The 14,393-nt window shown below is 60.2% G+C and overlaps 1 protein-coding gene across 1 annotated transcript; it reads left to right on the top strand.

Moving 5' to 3' along the window:
• Window positions 1-4,255: 4,255 nt before the first annotated feature.
• DLX5 (distal-less homeobox 5) lies at window positions 4,256-7,072 on the top strand. Its single transcript, XM_056336809.1, is given in 4 exon segments — window positions 4,256-4,795; window positions 5,911-6,015; window positions 6,018-6,089; window positions 6,375-7,072. Coding segments are annotated over 4 exon segments (873 nt in total). The 5' UTR covers window positions 4,256-4,440; the 3' UTR covers window positions 6,716-7,072.
• Window positions 7,073-14,393: the final 7,321 nt, after the last annotated feature.

A 14,393-nucleotide genomic window follows, 5' to 3' on the forward strand; every position in this document is an offset into this window, starting at 1 on the left:
TGCAGTGACCCTGGCAGGCACACCCCGAGAAAGGAGAGAAGGGAGGCTGCAGGCAGGAGTCTCGTGTCCCCAGGAATCCCTTAACATCACCTTGTCCCGCACAGTCTGCTACAGCTGGTGCTAACAAGGAGCCCTGGCTCCTCCTTTTGGTCATGTCGACGCAATTTGAGGGAAATAGGTGCAAGTGTAAGCTGCTCATGTCAGCTCCTTGGCAAGTAAAAGAGACAGCCACAATTTGCCCTAAAAAACAAATTCTAATTCTTAAGATTGCATGTCATGGTTTTTATGCGCAGTGCGACTTGCAGGCCAGACAAGCGAGGCCAGCGGAGCCCAGGCTGCAGCCAACCCCAGCAGTGAGTCCATCAGCCGTGGAAATGCCGAAGTGACAGGTTCACTTCGTTAACTAGAGGCCTGGCGTTTCCCGGGCACGCGCAAGCAACTGGAAGAGAAAAGGCTGTTCCAGGGCTGGAAGACAACCGGAGCCTAATGAACGCTTTGGGATGGAGGGCAAACCACAAAAACAATGCCGGCCCCAGGGCTTCAGAGACCAGACAGGCTTCTGTCCCCAGGCCACATGCACTCCTTCCATCAACATAAATGGTGACCTTCACAGGAACACAAAACCTGCTTCTCTTTTGGAGGGACGCAAGTTCTCTAAAGCAGAGCGTGTCATGCCTAGGTGAAGAAACACCCATTTTTCTATCCCTAAACCAGCTGTACCCGGAGCCGGAGGCTCCACAGAAAGCTACTGAAATCCGAGCAAAAAGTCCTAGACTCTTTCCCTGGGGTTTTCTGACAGGTTTATTTCTCCTCTCCTGCTCCCAACTGTTTTTTTCCAGAATCCTTTCCTGCATTTCTCCCTTTTATCACTGGCCTGTGAAAGTCCTTCTGGGTAGTTCTCTAGCCCTCTCCACCACATTCCCTAGCTTTTGCCCATACTGGACATGACAAGGGTTTTACTTTGAAGTAGATGGTTTGGGTTGGGTTTTTTTTTTGCCCAGACTTAGGTGAGAATACAAAGATTTCAGCCCCTTTGTCTCTTCACTCTGAAAATACCAGCCTGGGTAAACAAGTCCTAAGCCTATGGTGATGCACTGGAGCACCCAGAGAGCCCTTGGTTGTCGAAGTTGTTCTAGATCGCCATTTTCTAATGCTGTAAAACAAGAGTTAATCCATGTTTCCACTGTGGAGGGCTGTTTGGTGGTGTTTTTTTTAAAGAAGGGGGAAAAAAATTCCTTTCATTCTTTGCCAGCAATTTCCATGGAAATAAAGTTTCCAGCAAAAACTCGGTGCCCAAACGAGAACATTTTATCCAGAAAGTGAAGGATTTTCTCCGAACAATTGCAAGACTTCATCCAAAAGTCTGAGAGGCTTCATCCGAAATCTTTCGGTCGTTGGCTGGAAACAAAGCAGCGCCGAGCGGGAGCGGCCGGAGACCCGCGGGCAAAGCCCCGCTCCGCGGGGAGGCCGGCGGTTGCTCGGCCGCGGGGATGCTGCCGAGCCGGGCGCGGGGAGCGGCGGGCACCGGCCGAGGCACAGCGCCCCGGCCCCGCCGCGGGGCTCGGTCGGGGGCCCCAGCGCTGCCTCCGCCGCCGCTCCCCGGCGCGGGCGGGAACAATCGCCGCGTTGTCCGGCCGCGGCCGCCGGCCCGGCGGCTCCCGCGCCCCGGTCCCCGTGCCCTGCGGGGACAGCGCTGGCGGGGCCGCCCAGCTCCGCGCCCGCCGCCGCCGCTCAGTCTGGCCCCGGCGGCGGCGGCGGCGGCGGCGGCGCGGGGGGGCGGGGGGGAGGCGGGCGGCGCGCAGGTAGCGCGGTGGCGCGGCGCCCCGGGCGGCCACGCCGTGGCGCTCTTGCTACGGGCACGGCCGCCGCGCGCCTCCGACGTGGCCGCGGCCGCGGCGCCCCACGAGCCGGGAGAGGCGGCAGGCGCGGCCCCCCCCGCCCGCGGGCGAGCGGGGCTCGGGCCGAGCGGGCCGGGGCCGGGCGCGGGGGCCCCGGGCAGCCGCTCAGGCGGCGCGGCGGGCATGTGCCGGTAAACAATGAGCATATTGTGAAATAGAAAACAGACTCCGGCTCCCTCCGAAACGCGCGCTCTCACCGGATGTGTTAAATAAAAACCGCTGGGGGAAAAAAGCGGCAGAAAGTCAAGAAAATCGCGTTCGGGCTGGGAAGGACGGGGGGCAGGAAACCCGCAAACAGGCGGGTTTGTGTGCCCTCGGCTCGGTAATCCTCGCACGGACTGCAACGGCTGCGGATGCCTTCAAAAGAGCTCAGCTCGGGGGTTTTGCGGCCGTATCTTGTGGATTTCTGTCTTTTTTTTTTTTTGCCTTTAAATATCGAAACTTTTTTCTCCCCCTGCCTTGCCACTGAATAAAACAAGAGCAAATTTTCTCTGGTGCAGTAAACCGATCCAGATTTCCCCGGTGAGCTGCAAAAATAGCTTCCCGGTTCGGCTCGGCCGGGACCCGCCGCGGCTCCGGTCGCTGCCGGGGCTGGATGCGATACCGGCGCCCAAGTCCTCCCCTGTTTTCTCTCTTCAAACGGCACCTTCCTGCCCGGACGTGTTGAAGTGCAGTGCCCTGGAATTTATGACACAAATGGGCTTTCCCCCCACCACCACCATCCCACCCTCTCCCCCTCTTCATCTGTTTAAGATCTCTACCGTCCCTTCCAACTGGATGCAAATTGGGAGCTTTAATAAACTTACTTCCCCCCTCCCCAGTCGTAAACATTCATCCCTCTCCGGTTCCTCTCTTTAGGAAAAAAAATAAAGGTGGGGGGAGAGATATTTCCAATGGATTTAAGCAAGTGATTCGTATAATGAAATGCTTAGGGATTTGTTTAATGTGATTTTATATGAGCTGTGGACATTTCCAAAGCAAACAATAAGTTCAAGTACAACATGCACGGTTGTGTTACAAGTGTTACCCAGCTGGCTTGGAGATCTTCGGTGAGCAAACAGGCTAAATCTGGAGAGTAAACAACTTCAGAAAAATCTACAACTCCAGGTCACTGAAAACAGGCTTTTATTTGTTTTCCTTAGTGTCTAGTAAAATCTGGTCCATTTTTTTTGCTACGCTGCTGTAAAATCACCGGGGACGGGCATCACCAGCCCGTGGCTCGCCCCGGCCCGACCGCGGAGCCCACCCTATGGGACCTCGGTGCGTAGGCGGCCGCGGAAAACCGGGTGCAGATGGAGGCGGGTGCGGGTCGAGGTACGGCGAGGGGGGGGGGGGAACACCCCCGCGCAGCGCCAGCCACCTCTGGGGGGCTGTCACCCGGGAAGTGGGGTCTTGCGGCGGCCTCCCAGCGGAGGAGCCCCGCGGCGGCCTCCCAGCTCTCCTGCCCACGCGTGAGGGCGATTTCAGCTCCCCTGACGACGGGCATCTGACCCCGGCCCGGAGCCGGACCAGACGGCGAGCACCGCCACGGGGCGGCGAGGAGCGGCCACGCGTGGGGCCGGGCGCGCACGGGCACACCTGGCGGGGGCCGGCGCCCCGGGGGGCCGGGGGTTCTCCGCCCACGGGCGTCGTGCCGCAGCCAGGTCGCCGTTCGCGAAACCCGCGGGGTGGGCGCCCCTAGGCTGTACGGAGTCGCCGGTGCTCCCGGCAGCTCCCCCACGGCTCCACGGCCCCACGGCAGGGCGTCCCGCCGGGAGGCTCCCGCCCGGCTCCGGGCCGCGCTAGGGTCTTCGACGCAGGAAATGATGTAACTAAAATTCAAGATTTTGGGGGGTGGTGGACGGGGGGGTGGTGTAATACGATTTACTTTATTTAACGCAGACGTCCCGGACGGCGTCCCCTCAGAGAGGGAGGACGATCCGAGGGAAACAACCCCGGTTAGACGCTGATGGTTACCGCCACCCGATCAGCGATCGCGCTGGGAACCAGGAGCGCCCGGTGCGTTGTTCCCAAGCCACCAGCGTAGCCAAGAGGGGACCGGACGGCAAATCCGAGCGGCGTGGCTGCAGCCCTTCCCCGGGGCGCTGCGGGCGGGAGGTGCGGGGGCACCGGGCTGCGCGCCCGCGGGGCGGCGGGGCCGGCCGAGACCCCTCGCTGGGAGGAGGGAGCCGGAAACCTTCCAATCGCGGCGCTCCGGTTCGGAGATTGCTGTTGGTATTCACTTTAAAAGAGCTTTGAATGGGACTTTTTTTTCCCCTTCCCCCCCCCCTTTTTTTTTTTTTTTTTTTTAAGCCAAAGCTTTGTTGTGCTAAACTAGTTGGACGAGTTAGGGTGTCGCTGCTCCCGATTGCTCTGGCCAATGGAACCCGATCCACCCTGCTGTGCGTAAGAGCGCAATTAAGGATTTAACCAAGCCTATGCTGCGCCCCAGCCAGCAGTCTGCCGGAGACAGACACAGCGCCGCAGCCTCCTCCCCCAGACATGTCTGCTTAGACCCGAGCAGCCCCAGCAGCCAGCCCCAGCCAGCCGCCGGCTCCGAGCTATGACAGGAGTATTTGACAGAAGGGTCCCCAACATCAGATCCGGCGACTTCCAGGCTCCTTTCCAGACGGCCGCAGCCATGCACCACCCGTCCCAGGAATCTCCCACTTTACCCGAGTCCTCGGCTACGGATTCCGACTACTACAGCCCGACGGGGGGAGCCCCGCACGGCTACTGCTCGCCTACCTCGGCTTCCTACGGCAAGGCGCTCAACCCTTACCAGTATCAGTACCACGGCATGAACGGATCTGCTGGGAACTATCCTGCCAAAGCCTATGCAGACTACAGCTACGCCAGCCCCTACCACCAGTACAGCGGGGCTTACAACCGCGTACAGAGCTCCGCCAGCCAGCCAGGTGAGAGCGGGGGGCCGGGGGCAGCGGGGAGCAGCCGCGGCGGTGGGGAGGCTGGGAGAGCCCCGGCAGAGCCCTGCACCGCGGAGTGCGGATGGGCAGCTTTCCCTGAACCACAGGGAAAAATTAAGAAGAAAATTTAAAAAAGTAAACGGGGGGGGGGGGGGGTGGAAAAAAAAAAGTTTAAAAAAAAAAAAAGTGGAAAGCTGGTCTAGTTTTCCTGAGCAGCTCGCACGATCTAAAACAAGGCCCTAGGACTGGTGCTTTGGAGAGGCAAACGTCGGTCAGCAGCCCCCGGGCCCCCACGGCCGCCTCCCTCCTCCTACTCCCCGCAGGAAGAGGGGGGGGAATAGCCGAGCCTTGTTGCGTGTCTCAAACTCAGGTTCGCGGTGGCAAAGAAAGTTTCCTTCCCCCTGTGCTGGGGGCGCGGGGGAGGAGACTGGGAGGGGGAGCCCAGCCGTGGCGGGACTGCGAAGCCGGAGGGGTTTTTACCAGAAAAAGACGCGGTTTTAGCGCTTTCCATTTACTTCTTTGTAAGCTGGGGGGGGGGGGGGGGGGGGGGGAGGGGAGCGGGGGAGGGTTAAAAAAAAATAAAGCAAGCTCGTAGCCAAGCCAGGCGTCTGGGGCTTGGCTGGGACGAGTGCGGCTGCGGCGGCGCTTGGGGACACGCCGGCGGCGGCGGGGGGAAGGCGCGGGCGTACGGGGGCAGCGGTCGGTGCCCTGGGTAGGGCTGCGCTGCGGGCCGGCCTCTTCCCAGCAGGGCACCGATAACCCTCCCAATGCCCCTGGCGGGCGCGCATGCCCCGCGCGCCCTGCCGCGCCCGCGCAACGCTGCGCGCCCGGCGGGATGCCCGGGGCGGTGCGGGAGGCGGGGGGGGCGGCCGAGGCCCGGCGCCGCGGGAGCGAGGCCCCCACCTCACCGCGGGGAGCCGGCGGAGGGTGCGCGGTGTCCGCCGCCCGGGGGGGGCCGGGGGGACCCGTCGGGCCGGCGCCGCTGCCCGGCCCGGCCCGCGGGCGGGGATGCCGGCGGCGCAGGCTGCGCGGCGCGGAGCGGAGCCGTACCCCCCGCGCCTTAACGTCTGCGTCTGTGTCTCTCTCCCGCCCTTGCGCCCGTGCAGAGAAGGAGGTGGCGGAGCCCGAGGTGAGGATGGTGAACGGCAAACCAAAGAAAGTGCGCAAACCCCGGACTATTTATTCCAGCTTTCAGCTGGCGGCGTTGCAGAGGGGTTTCAGAAGACCCAGTACCTCGCCCTGCCCGAGCGGGCCGAGCTGGCCGCCTCCCTGGGGCTCACGCAAGACACAGGTACCGCGATCGGCTCGGCCGGGCTCGGCTCGGCTCGGCTCGGTTAGGCTCGGTTCGGCTGGCCTAAGCCGTGGCCGGCTCGGCCCGGCGGGGGTTGAGCCCCGGGTCCCCCCGCGGCGCGGCGGGGAAGGGCGAGATCGGGCCCCGCGGAGGGGCTGGGAGGGCAGCGGGGAACGGTCCCCCCGCAGCCGCGGAGCGCCGCTTTACCGGGCGGGCACTAATGGTGTCCGTTTCCCTCCCCCCTCCCTCTTTCCTCTCCTCTCCTCTCTCCCACCCCCCTCCAGGTGAAAATTTGGTTTCAGAATAAAAGATCCAAGATCAAGAAGATCATGAAGAACGGGGAGATGCCTCCGGAGCACAGCCCCAGCTCCAGCGACCCCATGGCCTGCAACTCTCCACAGTCGCCTGCGGTTTGGGAACCTCAGGGCTCATCCCGCTCCCTCAGCCACCATGCCCACGCACACGCTCACCCTCCAAACTCCAACCCGTCCCCTGCATCCAGCTACCTGGAGAGCTCCGCTTCCTGGTACCCCCCCGCTGCCAACTCCATCACCTCCCACCTCCAGCCCCACAGCTCCCTACAGCACCCGTTAGCGCTGGCCTCTGGGACAATTTATTAGAGTCTGACCCTTATTTTATTTTTTAATATTTTTTTTGTTGTTGATCCTTGGACTCCTGTGTTTTACTGTTAAGGAATAATAACGAAAGGAATGCATATGGGGGATTTTTAAAAGGGAAAAGAAACAAAATTATTAAAATGTGTAAAGCTTGTGCATGTAACTTATTGCATTTCAAAGGAAACCCTTTTTTATACAATACGGACATTTTTTGGCTCAGCTGTGGACACTATCAATGGTTGCCTTGAAATCTATGACCTCAACTTTTCCAGAGACTTTTTTTCAATGTTATTTTAACCCTGTAAATAATTGTAGATAGAGGAATTAAACTGTATATTCTGAATAAAATAAAATTATTTCGACCACGAGAAACGTTTCCAAATTACCCCTTCTTCTATTATTAAGATGGGAAAAAAATGCTAATTTGCTTGCAGAGAGCGACCGAGGACAGAGGGATTTTTGAGGGGCCCGATTCTCGGAGCTCCCATTCTGCCGCCGTGCGGTGCCGCGCCACCGCAGACCCGGGCGTGTCGGCAGGATCTGACCCTTGCAGGTCCCCACGGGCGAGCCGAGGGGCGGCGATGCTCTCTCCCCCGCTGGAAAAGGGGCTTTTGCAGGACCGCGTACACCTTGTCGCCCAGTGATTTAAGCTGAAGCGAAAGCTGCCCATCCTGACGCTAGAAAGCAAATCTCTCGCCTTAAGCCGCTCTGAATCCTTTCCTGAGAGCAATTAGCGTCGAGAGCCGCACACTCCACAGCCCATCAGTCGCCCGTGTGCGCTCGCCTAATTATACAAATTACGTTTCCGTCAAAGGGAGCCACTAAATGTGAGAAAAGGATGAAATAAGGGCCCCGCTCCCCTTGCTCCTGTTAAAAGCCTGCAGCGGCTGCGGCTGAAGGAGGGACTTTGCGGAGGTACTTTTATTTTTTCTTTTTAATCTCTCTATCCACACGATTTAGGGGAAAAGAAGCCGGGCGGCGGAGCCACTGCTGTCGCTGCCCGGTGCCGGAGGCTCGGCTTGAGCGAGGTGGCCGGGGCCACGGGCGCGGCAGCACGCAGGGGCACGGACCCCTCTCCCGGCAGCACCCCCGGGCCCTCCCCGGCAGCACTCGGCCCGCGGGGCCCCCACGGCGGCGCCCGCTCCCGCCGGGGCCCCCCTCTCCGCGACCGCCCCGAGAGGAGCGGGGAGCCGCGCTGGGGATTCACGGCTGTGCGGGGTAAGGAAGCAGCACTGACCGTGCCACAGGCGTCGCTTGAAGGATCCCCCAGATAAAAAATGGGTCCCTGCCACCCGGGATGGTGGGAAGAGCGCTGGCAGAGCTGGGAGGCGAGGCCTGAAAAGGCACGCTCCTGCCCTGGGGCTTGCTTACCTGTCTCCAGCCTTCCTCCCCTGCCCTCCCCCGCCTGCCTTCTCCCTCCTGCCACGGTTTGTGCGTGAGGGTGAGTGCGTGTGGAGTGTGCGTGCGTTCTCCCCAAAGAGAGAAGCCCGGGGTTGCTGTTTTGTAACAGGTTTGGGGATTGGTAAATGGCTTGCAGTACAATAGACCAGTTTGTTCGGTAAAGCTGCTGCCTGCACGCCGGGGAGGGCTGCGTGGGTGCCGGAGAGAGGGCGGCGGGGGCCGCCGACGGCTGCCCACCCCTGCCCGCCGCCGGGCGGGCGCTGCCGGCTAGCGGGCCGCCCTGCCGCCGGTGCCCCGCCGCTCCCCGCGTCCTCTCCGCGGCCCTGGGGACCGGCTCCTGCTCATTGCACTCGTAAGGTTTCAGGGACTTCCCGTGACTCTGCTGAAAAGCTCGGCTTTGTCTCTTCTGATTTAACTTTCACCCCTTGAAAAAAAACAAAAAACACCACACCAAACAACAAACGACCTTTTAATTTTCTTCCGTTCTTTTCGTCGTTTCCCTCTAGACAAGCATTAATATTTTTTTTCCAACCTGAAGCAGGAGATTCTCCCCTCCCCGAGGCCCCTTCCCTTGCGGAAAGGCTGGGATGCGAGAGGTGGAAGTCTATTTCCCAGGTCGGTCCACCCACCCTTTTCTCTGAGGAGCTGCCGCGGGGCTGTTTGGTTACGGTAACCTGCCGGGGCCGGGAGGGCTCGGGCGGACAGCGCAGGAACAGCTGCGGGGAGGCGGGATGCCGGGCAGGGATGGGAATTTGCTCTGCCGGCGCTGGCCGGGCCACCTGGGCTTTAGCACGGCTCCCCTCGCCGAGCCAGCCGAGTCAGCTCGGCTCATTTCCATGCCGGTCCCTCTCCCCGCTTAATTTCTCCTCCTCCCAGCTCGAGGTGGTAGTGGGCAGGTCGGGGAGAGCCCGGCATCCCTTCCTGGGAGAGGGAGGCCAGGCCCGATTAGGAAATGCCCCTCGTCGTGGCTCCGCGTCGCCGTGGCCCCGACCCCAATGCACACGCAGGGTCTACAGCCGCCCGCCCCTTCGTGAAAGCCCCAGGCCGAGGGGGATGCTCCTGTCCCCATACACACAGGCAGGCACTCCCCGGGGCTTCTCCTCGCCCAGGCGCACCCCCGGGGCTCCGGCGGCGGCCGCAGGGAACCTGGCTTGTCCGGGCCTACCCCCTTGCCTCCCCGGGAAAGGGATGGGATCAACTGTCCTTTGTCTGACGCTGGGTCTGGACTCGGCGGATTGCTGGCTCGGGGCTTCAGCCCCCCGCTTCCCCTCCCTTCTCTTTTCCTGGCGGCCACTTCCATGTGGAGCCGGGGCAGCTCGGGGAGCCGAGGAGCCACATTCCTGTGGGTGCCGAGCGGCTCCAGGGCTGAGCCACAGGGCCTGACACACACACACAGACACACAGACAGACACACACCGAGCAGCCTGCAGCCCCAGCTGCCCCAGATCGAGAGCTCCTGACGCTGCCTGCAGCCCTGGGGCTCTCCCACCCGCAGCCGCTCCACGCCCCCACCCGCTGCGCTCGCCCCACGGTGGGGCGCGCACCCACAACACTCAGATACCCCCGCAGCTGACTGCCCGCCACCCCCACCTACGGACACCGGGGGACCACCTTCCCCAAGAGCACCCCGCTGCTCCCTGCCCGGGCACCTCCACATCGCTCGGCGGGGCAGCGCCTCCATCCCGGGGAGCGCAGCCTCCTCGCCAAGCGACTCGCTTTCCCTCCCCTTCCTCCCTGGGGAAAGGAAAAAAACCCACCCCCTCCAACCTGTCACCGCGTCAAGGCAGCCCGCTCGTCAAGCGTTGCTGTCGCCCTCTCGCTCCCCTCGGTGTCCCCCATAAATGCGTTCCCCCGCGGCGCGCGCTGCCTGCGCGGGCCTCCGGGCGCTGCCCGCTCCGCCGCTGGCCGCGCTGCATCCCGAACCGGCATCGCACATGTGGCATCGATTAGAGATTTCTACCACGCAATTTTGCGACTGACAGGCTTTAGGTAGTTCGGCTGTGGATTACAGAAAGGAGAACTATTGCTTCGGGAAAGTTGGGGGGGACGGGAAGGGAGGCGGGGGGGGGGGGGGGGAGAAGCCCCTCTTCTTGCTTTCAGTCATTTGAGCGGTTGCCTGCAGTAACGCAATAACCTGTTTTATAGGTCAGACAAGAGCCGTGAAAGCAGGAACCGCGGAGTTTACATGAAGCCTCCCTCTCTCTCTCTCTCTCTCTCTTTAGGGAGAAACTGTGTTACATCAATTAAATGTTTTCTGTTCTTTGTTCGGCGGTGCGTCTGCTTACCTGCCATTTGGGAGGATAAGCAATGGTTTATCTGCCTGGAACACAGACCCGATAAACCCCGCGCGCACCCCACGTCCCGGGCATCTGTGTGCACACCTTCCACGGACACGACCTCCAAGGCCGCGGGAAGAACTCCCAGGCCCCCGCACCTCCTCACTGCCTTTTGGGAGAGGGCCAGGGGAGCCGGCACCGGCCAGAAGCTGCGGCGGATTCAGCACCTGGCAAGGAGGAGCCTGGGGATGGCTCCTCGCTCCGCTCCCGCTGCCGCCTGCCTCTCGGCAGTCCCGGGGAGGGTGCCCAAACCTCGGCCCGGGCTTTGCAGCAGGGGTCGGCGAGCTTCGGCCGGGCCGGATCCTGACTTAGCTCCGTGCTGTGCAGGCAGTCCTCAGACTGGCCCTCCATCCCAGGAAATCTTTACAGTCTCCTCGATATGCACCATATACCGCATTTTATAGGGCTTTCGCCTCGCGGTATCTACTGAGCTTTCCTTTCCCTTTCTCGGCGTTATTTTTATTAATTCCCGTGTAGAAAAGCGCGCAGAGGAAGGCTACGGGCTGCCGGGCGCGGCTGCGGCCGGGGGAGGCCGGCACCCCCTGCCCATGGGGCCCGCCCCGGGCGCTGCCCCCCCGCACCCGGACCCTGCCGCTACCTGCCGCCGGGGCAGCCGCCCCGCTTTGATGATTCGGCCCATTAAAAATGAAGCGGGTTTGTGTATTTCGTGTCGAGGGTTAATAAAAGCTAATCAGGAGTCGCAAGCGAACTAGCCCAATGCGTTAACCTCGCTAGCTGCAGGTAGTCCTGTTAGCCAGGCTCTTTTGGTTAATTAATTACCATTGAGTCGGTTCTGTGATAATTTCCTTAAGGACCCCTGACGACTGGTCCAGCGGGTGCGCGGGAGCGCAAGAGGCCGCGGGGCCCGCAGCCCCCCGCGGAGGGGCCCCGGCCCCCGCACCCCGCGGCCCCCACGCTCCCCCGCCCGGTTACGAGGCTCCAGCGGCTTCTTGCCCGAAAGTGACGTTCAGTCACCTGAGAGGAGGCACACGGCAAGGGCGAGCCCGCTTTTGGGGAACCAGTGGGGAGCCCGGGGGTGCTTCGGGTACCGGTGACAGCCTGCCGGGAGGCGCCGAGCCGAGAGGCGGCCCGGTGAGGGAAGCATCAGCCCCTGCCTGCACATCAGGCTCGCGCTCGTCGGGATTTGGACACGTAGCGCTGCAGACCACTGATTTGCTATTTTCTTAATTCCCGCTCTTCTCATTCCCTATGAATCAAACAGTCTTTTGTCCTTCAGAGTTTGATTTGATCGCTACTGTTCACATTTCACTTTTGTATTTTTCTCTCCCTATACCATTACTCATTGAGTGCCCCGTGAAATTACAATCGTACATTTTCAACTCAGCAACCCATTTGCAGAGCAAAAATAGGGTCTAAATAATGGCTGAATTAGCCCTACTGGACAGTTTCAGATGTAACACTCTGTAATAATTATATTGCAGGCTGGATTAGGATGCTATTATCATAATCTGGACGTTTACAATTATCTGTAATTTGCAAAGATGCGCCAGGTCTTGATTACAGCAGTTTTTTTTTTTATCAAGCTAACCATCACTAAACAGTGACAGTAATAACAGCTAATTTTGCTGGCAATATAAGAGGTGCTGGGGTGTGCAAACAATTTCACACCTGGATGTGCTCACTCAACCAAGAATATAGAGAAAGAGCTTCTGCCCTGAGACTCAGAAAAATATTCTCCACTGCTTCTGTTCAGTATAGATTTCTAGACCCCGGTCCTTGCTTAGCAGATTTTCACAGGGGGTAAGTTTTGGGGCTCGCTTCGGTTTGGGGTCGGTTTGTCACCGCTTCGCGCCTTCCCCTTCGAGGCACGCTCCGTCTCTGCTCGTTCCCCCGCTTTAGCGGTCGCTCTTTGCACCGGCGGTTCCCCCCACCGGGCCGGACCCCGGCAGCCCCGCGCCCCCTTTCCCCCCGGTGCCGCCGGGGGCGCGGGGCGGGGGGGGCGGCGGGGGCCTCGCAGTGCTACCGGAGGGGCGGCGCGGGGCTCGGCGGCCGGCGGAGGAGCGGTGCGAACCCCGGCAGCCCGGCCCCGCAGCGGGGGGCGACAGCGCGCCTTTCCGCGGCTCTCCGCGGCGCGCAGCCTGCGGCCCCGGGGCGGCGGAGCCCGGCGGCGGGCGGGCGGCGGCGGGGCGGCGGAGCGGCGGCAGGTCTGGCGGGCGGCGCGAGGAGCTGCCGCCGCTCCATCCATAGATGACGCTGTTTCACGAGAGTCTCCCGGGGCGGCCGCCGCGGGAGTGGGAGCCAGCGCTGCCATCGCTCCCAGCCTGCTCCCGGGAAGGCCTGCCTCTCCCACCTTCTCCCTCTCTATTAAGCTAATCGGGCTTTTTTAATTATTATTGTCATCGTTTATTTGTTTGCTGGCTCGCTTGTTGCCTGGGTTTTATTAAAGCCTATCTGAGAAATCACCCGTGGGGGAGGAGGGCACGACGCACCGAGAGGCTTTCCGCGCCGGCACCCACGCTGGCACCGGCGAGGCGTGCGGGCGAGGACGAGCCCCCCGAAAGCCCACGAGAAGCAGCGAGAGCCCCGCTCCCACGCCACCCTCCCGCCCGGGCCCGTCAGCAGGGGGGGGGACACCGCCTGCCGCCATCCCCACTCGGGGGATGCAGCGAAAGGGTTAAGGCTGCTGGGGAAGCCAGGGGGGCCGGGGCCCGCCGGGCCGGGCCGGGCCGGGCCGGGCCGGGGTCCCCGCTCTGCGGGACTCGCTGCTCGGGGCACCCGCCGCCCTCCCGCGGGGTGACCCGCACGGGGCCATCCCGGGGGTGCCGGGCTGGGGTTCTGAGAGATGCACACACTCGCTCAGACAGACACACGCACGCACACACACAAATGCTGTTGGTTTAAATGTACGGTAGCTTTCTCTCCAGTGTCATTTGAATAATTCAGTGAGCCCCACTACCAGCTGTACTTCTGAAGCCTCTTCCATTCTTTTCAGCATTATAATTTTGGTTAATTTTCAATTTTAGGCCCTACGTCTCTGCAATTTGTGTATGAATAACAGAATAATTTTCCTCTTTTGTTTCGCCTTTCCTGTTCCTGAATCTAAATAAAGATGGCTTTTTAGTATTAAAAGTGGAAGAAAATTACAGGTAATTATCTTTGACGGTAAAAACGCTGTAATCAGCGGGCTACATGAAAAATTACTCTAATTATGGCTGCATTTAAGAGAATGGAAAAAAACCTTCTTGTGGATAAAAACCTTAAATTGTCCCCAATGTCTGCTTCAAATTGGATGGCACTGCAGCTGGAGGCTTTGTTCAGAATTGATCCTGGGGAGCTCTGAACCCAAAGTTTCACAGTGGGAAGGGGAAAAAAAGAAAAGAAAACATTTTTCCTAATGTAACAATACGAATGGTAGAAAATGACAAGACTGATCGGTTTTAAACCACTCTGAAGACTGACTGAGCGTGGAAGTTGCTCAAAAAAAAACAAAAAAACACCCCCCAAAAAACTGGTATATTGGTAAGTAGTCTTTGCTTTGTGTCTAATTATAGTGACTGTCCTTTTGCACGACTGTGTGTAGCTGTCATTATATGGAGCACTCTGAGGATCTCTATTGACTTCTGATAAATGGCTCAGTGGTTTCAAGGTTCATAATTTGAAGGATGCCCAGGTCTCTAGCCATTAATTCTCGCAGTATGGGGCACCCAGCTTGGATGAGGAAAGGGCTTTTCATTGTCAGTAGTTGTGCTTTCCACAAGCTGGTGAGGCTGGAGCTAGCTGGACAGCGTGTTGTGTGCCTGGGCACCTCTCAGGGCTTTGCAAAACATTCCTCAGCTTGCATTGTCTGCTCTTTAAAAACAAAGGAGGGCGCCTCCTTTCTTAATAATTTGGAGTCCCCAACCTTTGGGAAGAAAGGCAGGTCTCTGAGCTTTGCTCGGCGAGAAAGCTCAGCTCAGCTGAGCAGCGGAGCAGTGAAATCGCAG

This window comes from Falco biarmicus, chromosome 4 (genome assembly GCF_023638135.1).
Source record: "Falco biarmicus isolate bFalBia1 chromosome 4, bFalBia1.pri, whole genome shotgun sequence".
NCBI lineage: Eukaryota > Metazoa > Chordata > Aves > Falconiformes > Falconidae > Falco > Falco biarmicus.